This window comes from Peromyscus californicus, unplaced genomic scaffold (genome assembly GCF_007827085.1).
Source record: "Peromyscus californicus insignis strain IS unplaced genomic scaffold, ASM782708v3 Scaffold_13__1_contigs__length_99412109, whole genome shotgun sequence".
NCBI lineage: Eukaryota > Metazoa > Chordata > Mammalia > Rodentia > Cricetidae > Peromyscus > Peromyscus californicus.
Window position 1 is genome coordinate 24,378,092 of NW_026294424.1, and position 9,250 is coordinate 24,387,341.

Sequence of the window (9,250 nt, forward strand, 5' to 3'; positions counted from 1 at the left end):
TCATCCACACATGGCACATTAAGTAAAATCTATCATTGTCAATATGAATGGCATCTTTCAAATTTATCTCTTGATTTTGTCTCTAGAAGCCATTTCTGTCTTGGAAATTCTTTCATGCCATTCCAAGCCCCTACCACCTAGCTAACACTTGGGGGTTTCTGATACGAGACTGTAGCTCACACCTAATTCTTGCTCAGAGCCATGACACCAAGATGGCTTGCTTATTCCTCTTAAGACTCATCACCTCACACTGAGTGTTGTTTGTTTTTAGGACGTGACTCAGCATGATACAGACAGTTATCAGATAGCTGGGCCTTTAATATTGTTTTCACATACAAATCAGGAGGTGCTAATTTTCCACATTTGTTGGACGTGATAAACATGAACTCACATTTAGGGATAGGCCAGTGCAGGTGTGTACACCTGCCTCTGCATATATACATCCCATGGCTAGGCAGGCAACCACACCCCATTACCTCCTCTTCCACTTCAACTCTTCGTCTCTAGTAAAGTCAGATCACACAGAAACCTACCTCTTGCCTGCCCCCAACAGTCTACACACAGAGTTTAATCCTGACAAGCTGTAACTAGCTGGCCTCTCAGTTAGATGACTGTGTTTGTTGTCTGTTTCAGACAGGCCTCCTGAGCTAAAATGTCTTCTTTTCGTCTTCTTTTCTTTATAAGGTGCTGAAGTATGCTCCCAATGCTGAGCACAGCACTCCAGCCCAGCAGGGTTCTGCAACAGAAAAGCTTTTTGATTTCAATCCCCAACACAACTACCCATTCAATATTTGTTCATGTAGCTTAATTTCAAAAACAAAGGCCTGCGAATGCTTAGCTGGGTCATTCAACCTCATAAGCATTAAAGGTTTAGGTCCTTTATTAAATTTTGGTAAACTTAGACTCGCAAGTATTCTCACTCTGTGAAGAATATCCTCTAGATCATAATTATTGTTTTTAATGTCATTACATATTTTTTTATTTAATGTGGGAGTTGTGCATGGTATGATGGGCTCACGTGGATCAGAGGACAACTTGTAGAAGTTGGTTCTCTCTTTCCACCATGTGGTTCTGGGGTATCAAATATGGGTTATCAGGCTTGGGGGAAAGTGCCTTTACCTGCTGAGCTATCAGCAGCCCCTGGCTCGTAATTCTTTTTATAAATTTATGCATATTGACTTGTAGCTAGAGTTTTCCTGCCTGGCCCACAGTCAGGACAAATCTCTCTCACCTGCCAGTCCCACAGCCGCTCAGACCCGACCAAGTAAACACAGAGACTTATATTGCTTACAAACTGTATGGCCGTGGCAGGCTTCTTGCTAACTGTTCTTACAGCTTAAATTAATCCATTTCTATAAATTTATACCTTGCCACATGGCTCGTGGCTTACTGGCATCTTCACATGCTGTTTGTCATTGTGGCGGCTGGCAGTGTCTCTGACTCAGCCTTCCACTTCCCAGCTTTATTCTCCTCCTTGTCCTGCCTATACTTCCTGCCTGGCCACTGGCCAATCAGTGATTTATTTATTGACCAATCAGCAACACACTTGACATACAGACCATCCCACAGCACTTCCCCTTTTCTTTTTTTTTTCAAAAAGGAAGGTTTTAACCTTAACAAAGTAAAATTACATATAATTTGGGAATTTGGGCATAGCTTCTCTTACTACTTCCTGCTGGAGGGGGGCGCTGTATCTTCTGGGGAAACAAAGAAAATTTTAGGATTATGGAGTAGTCCGTGAGGCTGTATTGTCTGAACCAGTTGCCTTGAGATGGTTCTGGATGTTGAATCATCTGGGCCTTGGTGTCATCAGAGACCTTTCAGGGGGTCTTGGCTGGTCAAACCTGATGTATCTTAATCTGGAACAAATCCATAGCCTTTGGCTTTCTGTGGGAACAAAAGCAGAGTCTCCTTTCCAAAGCAACACATTCTTACATCCAAATTTTGAAGTCAAGGTATCTTTAAAATATACATATTGGTTAAACTCAACAGCTTTTACAATCAAATGTTTTTCTGCAGTTAAAAATTCCAAAGACAGCACAATCCAGATTCTCTGTGTAATACTCATCTTTACGTGGCTTATTTTTTATATTAATTTTACTGTCTCTTTAAAGACTTTATTTTTTAAAACTATGTATTTGTTTATATAACTGTATATATCACCTTTTTTTGTCTCTTTCAAGCCTACGTATATTTTACACACATTGTAAACTATTACATCTGAATCTGTCTTATTGTGAATCTATTGCTTTAAACTGCAGCAGCTGTGGCTGCTGGCTCCGCCCACCTCAGCTTCCCAACATGGCGGTGGTAGTTTACCGCCAGCTCTGGGAGCTATCGTGGGTCTATGCTTTTATCCAAGCATTGTGTAGCCCAGAAACCTCTTTTTTTTTTTTTTGTATTAGCAAAGGCTAAATCCACCATGCAGCTTAATGTGCCACTTGCAGAGGCCTCATTCCCGCCATACTGCAGATGGACCATGCACGCTAGGAACCCACCAGTTGCTCAAACCGGCAGCTGCCACTCATTTGAGAGAGACAATTAGGAAGCTGTTTTTAGCTCTGTTTTAGAATCTTTTCTCAGGTTTTAGGTGGAAACTCTTGCCACCACGTTGGACGCCATTTGTATTGCATTTGACATACAGACCATCCCACAGCATTGGCTCCTTTCTCTACTTCTTCCGTGTGTGTTCATGCACGTTGGAGTTGAAGTCAAAGGAAAACCTGAGGGTATGGATTCTCTCCTTCCATCACATGGGTCCTGGGGATGGAGTTCAGGTCCTCAGGCTGAGTGGCAAACACCTCTGTCTGCTGAGTCATCTTGAGGGTTCTGCATCACGATTCTTAAGGGATCAGAGGTGCAGGCATCAGTCTTTCTAACACATACCTCAAAATGCTTTGCCACAGCCCAGGGTACAACAGTGATAAAAATCAAGCCATATGCTCCAGCAAGATTGTGGAGTCACACTTGACCTATGGAACGGTTCTGAAGCGGGGAGTATGGAATTGAGAAATGATAGCTATGAAATACAAACGTAGATGAAGAAAAAGGCAGAGACACAGGATAGCTTCAGGAGGGCTCTGGGTCAATACCACAGACGCCTGTGTTTTTCACTCACCACTTTTATATACCCAAAGCAAGGGGGATAAAAAGGCCTCCCCCTTTGAAGGACATCATGGTTCAAGGTACAAAGTACAATTAAGTATAAACACCTCCTTAGTACTTACAAGATCTGGTAACCATGCTTTATGGCAAAACAGCCTATTATGCAGCCTTGGTGAGGTGGGGAACAAGCTTGACTCCCTGACCTTGAGTCAAGATGAAAACAAGCCACAAGCCGGGTCTCTGTGGGTCCCACACAAGATGGCTCAGCTGGAAAGGGTGTTTGCTGTGGGGCCTGACTGATGCCCAGAACTACACAAGATGGAAGGAGGGAACCAAGCCAGAGCGGTCCTCCACATGTCCACCACACATGTGTATGTGTGTGCGTACATGCACTCAGATATAATAATACCTCTTTAATTAAAAAAAAAACAGTATTTATAGTTGGTAAGTGCCATTCCAGTCACTACAGACACTTGACTAACCCTGATGAATAACGCTTCTGCTCCCCATAACTCACTGTAAAGTATGTTTAAGAACAAATTTAAACTGAGCAGTGGTAGTGCACGCCTTTAATCCCAGCACTTGGGAGGCAGAAGAAGTAAATCTCTGTGAGACTGAGGCCAGCCTGGTCTACAGAGGGAGTTCCAGGACAGCCAAGGCTGTTACAAAGAGAAACTCTATCTCAAGAAGCCCCCCCCCCCCCCCCCCCCCCCCGCCAAAGAGAATTAAATAAGATTAAAATTCAATTAAGCTGTAAAAAAAATAATAAAAGTAATTAAAGATAGTATGAATATACAACAACTCAGACCCAAACGGGGATTAGCTATCCCACTGTGCATAGAAAATTATAAAGCAAAATTATGCACAGAACACTGCCAGCTACTGTTGGAAACACAAAAGACCGGGTGGTGGTGCTTCAGACCCTCCAACAGGAGTCTGTTCTGTGTTGATAAACCCAGTCTGCCTCGCCATCCCCGCACACTCGGCCTGTACGTGCCAACCTCAGCCCGTCCTCGCCATCCCCGCACACTCGGCCTGTACGTGCCAACCTCAGCCCGTCCTCGCCATCCCCGCACACTCGGCCTGTACGTGCCAACCTCAGCCCGTCCTCGCCATCCCCGCACACTCGGCCTGTACGTGCCAACCTCAGCCCCATCCTCCTCGCCATCCCCGCACACTCGGCCTGTACGTGCCAACCTCAGCCCGTCCTCGCCATCCCCGCACACTCGGCCTGTACGTGCCAACCTCAGCCCGTCCTCACTATCCCCGCACACTCGGCCTGTACGTGCCAACCTCAGCCCCATCCTCCTCGCCATCCCCGCACACTCGGCCTGTACGTGCCAACCTCAGCCCCATCCTCCTCGCCATCCCCGCACACTCGGCCTGTACGTGCCAACCTCAGCCCGTCCTCACCATCCCCGCACACTCGGCCTGTACGTGCCAACCTCAGCCCGTCCTCGCCATCCCCGCACACTCGGCCTGTACGTGCCAACCTCAGCCCCATCCTCCTCGCCATCCCCGCACACTCGGCCTGTACGTGCCAACCTCAGCCCCATCCTCCTCGCCATCCCCGCACACTCGGCCTGTACGTGCCAACCTCAGCCCGTCCTCGCCATCCCCGCACACTCGGCCTGTACGTGCCAACCTCAGCCCCATCCTCCTCGCCATCCCCGCACACTCGGCCTGTATAGCCAACCTTCTCCCACCCTAACAAGGGCAGAGAGTAAATCTAAGTCTAAATTTTAAAACATCAGGTGAAGGTATGCCCAAGGGATTGGAAATCTTGAGCTAGATCTTTCCTTTGTTTTTAAAAACCTTACATTTATTCTGGGGTTTGGAGGGAGCTTACACCACAGCTTATGTGCAGAGGTCAGAGAACAACTTATGAGAGTCAGTTCTCTTCTCCTAGCATGTGGTCCTGGAGACTGAACTCAGTCGCCATGCTTTAATGCACTGAGTCATCTCACCAGCCCCAGATCTTCTTACTGAAGAATATTCATGGTGACGCTTATGAAACTTAAGAGTAAATGGATTTACTAGTAAATTAAGAAGAGATGTTAATTGAATTGGGCAGTACAGCAGCACACGTCACCATGACCTCCTCAAGCATTTTTACACAAATCACAGCTAGCAGTTAATAGCCACATATGGCAGGACAGGATCCCTGAGAAGGAACCCAGATGCCCTTTGGCAGGTAAAGGCTAAACTAAGTGTTTTTCCAAGTCAAAAAGACATCCAAAGGTTGTTTCCTGTGTTGTTCTGTTTAATAACATTCTATTTTTTTTTGGTAATATATAAATTCTTGAAATAAAATTAACGAAAACAGATTCATGGAATTGGGAAGATGGCCCAGTGAGTAAGAGTTTAGATGCCCAGCACCCATGTAAGTGGCCAGGCATGGCTATGGGAGCCTGTAACCCCAGCGTCGGGGCCAGAGAAGAGTGGACCCTGAGAGCCTGCCGGCCTGCCGCCAGTCCAGCCGAATGGTGAGCTCGGGTTCAGCGAGGGGCTCTGTGTCAACGCACTCAGGTCGAGAGAGCGGGCCAGGAAACCTAACGGCCTACTCTGCAGTACCACATGGGTCCATCTGCACACTCATTTTCATCACACACACACACACACACACACACACACACACACACACACACACACGAGAACAACAACACATCTCCCCTAAAACCAACAACCAAACTAATGGCTATAATAGGTAAAGAGGCGGCTGGAGCAGGATGGAAATGGGCGTGACCGTGAAAGTGCAGTGTGAGGGTCCTGCTGGTGGTGACGCTGTTCTGTGTGGACTAGCAGTATCAGTATTTTGTTTGTGATATTGTTCTACAGATTTTTGTTTCGTTTTACAATTCTGGAGAGTGAACCCAGGGCCACGTGCATGCTGACCACGTGCACACCCCTAGACCCACAATTTGATAATTTCCTAGTTCTCCAAGCCAACAGGAAGGGCTTGCCCAGGCTAGACCCCTGTGGGTGCTGCGGCCCTCCCCGCCCCTGGCCCTCTGCTCAGCCCTTTAGCCCTGACAGCTGACCTGGTGCCTTCTTTGGGACAGCTCTTACGTGAGGCTGCGCAGGTCCAGTGGAAGCCCCAGCAGCAGTTTCCAGGAAGAACAGATCTAGAGCCACGGCCCTTCTGCGATGTGCTCAGCCTCACGCAACCCAGCTGTCTGCATGCTGGCCTCACAAAACTCCCGTTTCCTGTCAAAATAACAGGAAAAGAAGTAGTAAAAGATGTGTTTCCTGCCAACCGTTTGGGACAATGAGAGAAAAAGAGGAACTATAAAATTTGAACACTGTAACCATTGTGTACCCAGGTGCCTTTCCTCAGAGGATGAGAATGGGAGGCTTAGTCACAGGGCCTGAGACAGTCATACACAGAAGCTGCCTTGACTGGGGGCTAAGAAGACAGACAGACAGACAGACCCCGGGTCAGCTTGTGAGTAGGCCGGGTTTTTTATCTCCCAGTAAAGCTAAGGTTACACTTGCCCTCCTCCTCTCCCCTCCCCTCCCCTCCCCTCCCCTCCCCTCCCCTCCCCTCTTCTCCCCTCCTCTCCCCTCCTCTCCCCTCCTCTCCCCTCCCCTCCCCTCCCCTCCCCTTCCCTCTTTTCCTCTCCTCTTCCTTACCTCCTCTTTTTCTTTCCCATGTGGCTCAGGATACTCTCACACTCACCATGTAGTCCAGGGTGTCCTTAAAATCCTGATCCTCCTGTCTCAGCCTCCTCAGCCTCCTGAGTGCTGAGAAGACAGGTATTTGTCACGATGCCTGGCTTAATACTAAATTTTCTGAAAAGTTAGAGGCAGCCCTGACTCCTTCTGCTGACCTTGGAAGCTCCCTGGGTCTCCAGGGACCAAGCGTGACTGTGGAAAGTTAATAAATGCATAGGGTGGCATCTGTAGTTAAAGGAGTCTTTTGCCACACTGTGGGACAGAAACCACTTTGATGACATTCTTCTGACGACAGACATCTGTTTGCTGTCACAGCACCCCCAGCCCCTGCCTTCTGACTCCTTGATGGGCTCCCTCATAGCACCCAATGGACCTTCCAACTCTTAGCTCCCCACACCTGCAAAGAGCATTTTTAGAAATAAGGAGAAAAGAGAAAGTGAAAGATAAAGAGAATGGATTTTATAGGTTTTGTTCAAAGCAACATAGTCATGATAAAGATTCAAGTGATACAGAAATGTATATAACAAAGTTGAAAAACCCTTCACCGCAAATCCCCTTGCCCCTAGGTAACCGTCGTCAACATTTGAAGCAGGACTTGAGACTCCATGGATGGGACAACAGGTACAATTTTATAAAACTAGGGTAGTTCTGCATGCTGTCCTCCATGAAAAACATTAATTTTTACTTGAATAGAAAAGAAGAAAAAAAACAAAGCAAAATTCAGAATCACTAAATTGGTTGCCTCTTTTGCACAAGATATAATCATTCTTTAGAGATGAATTATTCTAGAATTAAGAACAATGACAACCAAAAATCCATTAGGAGATTGAATTTGCTATTTTTTTCCAAGTCAGTTTCAATTTAAAGCTATTATCCACATTGGCACTTGTCAAAGCACCCCGCCACTTTTATTAGACCGCTGCTAATGCTGGCCTCCTTTCTGTTACTTCTCTAATTGTGCTTCTTGCTGCTGTGCTCAGCTCCATCTTTAATGGGCTTGGAACTCACTGTATCTCTGTTATTTCAGAATTATGGATTGAATTGTGTCTTTCTCCAGAGGGGAGGGAAAATGGTATGTTGGTGTTCTCAAAATAGGACTTAGTTGGAAATAAGGTCTTTAAAGTGGTAGTCAAGTTAAAATGAGGCATTAGAGCGGGCCTTAATCTAAATGATATCATCCTAGAAAGCGAACATTTGACAGAAACATGTACATAAACATGACCTGTGAAGAGCCAGGGAGAGTGCAGTCTGAAAGCTGGGGATACACTGCTGTGGTTGATGGGAATCTGGGCCACAGGAAGTTGGAAGGGCAAAGGATCCTTCCCTAGAGTCTTCAAAGGGACCACAGCCCTACCAACACCCTGATTTCATACTTCTAGTTGTTGTGAGCATTGTGACTTGATATGAAATGCTCTTCTGGGTCTTGTGTTCTGAACACTCATTCCCTGGCTGGTGATACTATTTTGGAAGACTGTGGAGCCACAGGAGGTAGGGCTTGGTTGATGGGAGTGGTCACTAGCACTGGGCTTTTGAGGGATATAGACCAGCTCTGGTTCTGCTTCTGCTTCCAGCTTTGCTATAATATGATGTGATCCCACCACATGTGACAGCTGCCATGGATTCTGCTGTGCTTCTCCACTATGATGGACCCTCTGAAATCGTAGGGCCAAATAAAGGTTGCCTCCCATACATTCTTCATGTCAGGTGTTTTGTTACACACACACACACACACACACACACACACACACACACACACACACACCTAAAACTGAAAAACTGGCCATGTGGTCCTTTGACCTGTGGAAATGGTTTGTTGGAAGAATGTGGAAGAGTTTGGAACAGAGGCTAGAAAAGCCTACAGTGCTGTAAGAGCTAACTGGTTGATCGTGAACACATGAAGAACATTGGTGCTATGACTCCCTCATGGTTGGAGCAAATGAGTTTGTATAATGAGATGGCCATGGACTCTGAGGCCATCGATGGAATGCTACAGGTGGAACCTGAAATATTCTCCACAGGCTCACGTTTTGAATGCTTGGTCTCAAGCTGCTGGAGGCTTTTTTGGGGGAAGCAGAGACAGGTCTCTAGGGGTGGGCTTTCATTCTCTCCTTCATGGTTGACTGTGACATGAGAAGCCTCAGCTACACACTTCTGCTGCTGAAGACTCCACCATGTCCTTCTCACTGTGAGTGACTTAGACTCTCTGAAACTGTGAGCCCAAAGAAATCTTTCCTCCTATGCATCATTTCTGTCAGGTATTATTGGCACGGCAAAGCCAAACTCACTTCCACACAAGGCAGCCAAGCCACAGTACTTTGTTATGGAAGCACTAGAAACCCAAAGTTTTCCCTTTGGATTTACTCTGAGTCAACTTTGGTTTGGGTAGATTTCACTCACAAGCGGAACTTAGTCTTATCCCTGAGGTCTCACACGTCTGCGCTTGTCTCTATTATTTCTGTACTTGAAGAAC

General features: G+C 46.5%; 1 protein-coding gene across 1 annotated transcript; it reads left to right on the plus strand.

Moving 5' to 3' along the window:
* The first annotated feature begins 3,241 nt into the window (after positions 1-3,241).
* Positions 3,242-4,796, plus strand: LOC128109024 (uncharacterized). Its single transcript, XM_052736028.1, has 2 exons — positions 3,242-3,277; positions 4,065-4,796. Exons 1-2 carry the CDS (start codon positions 3,242-3,244, stop codon positions 4,794-4,796), a joined length of 768 nt encoding a protein of 255 aa, XP_052591988.1.
* Positions 4,797-9,250: the final 4,454 nt, after the last annotated feature.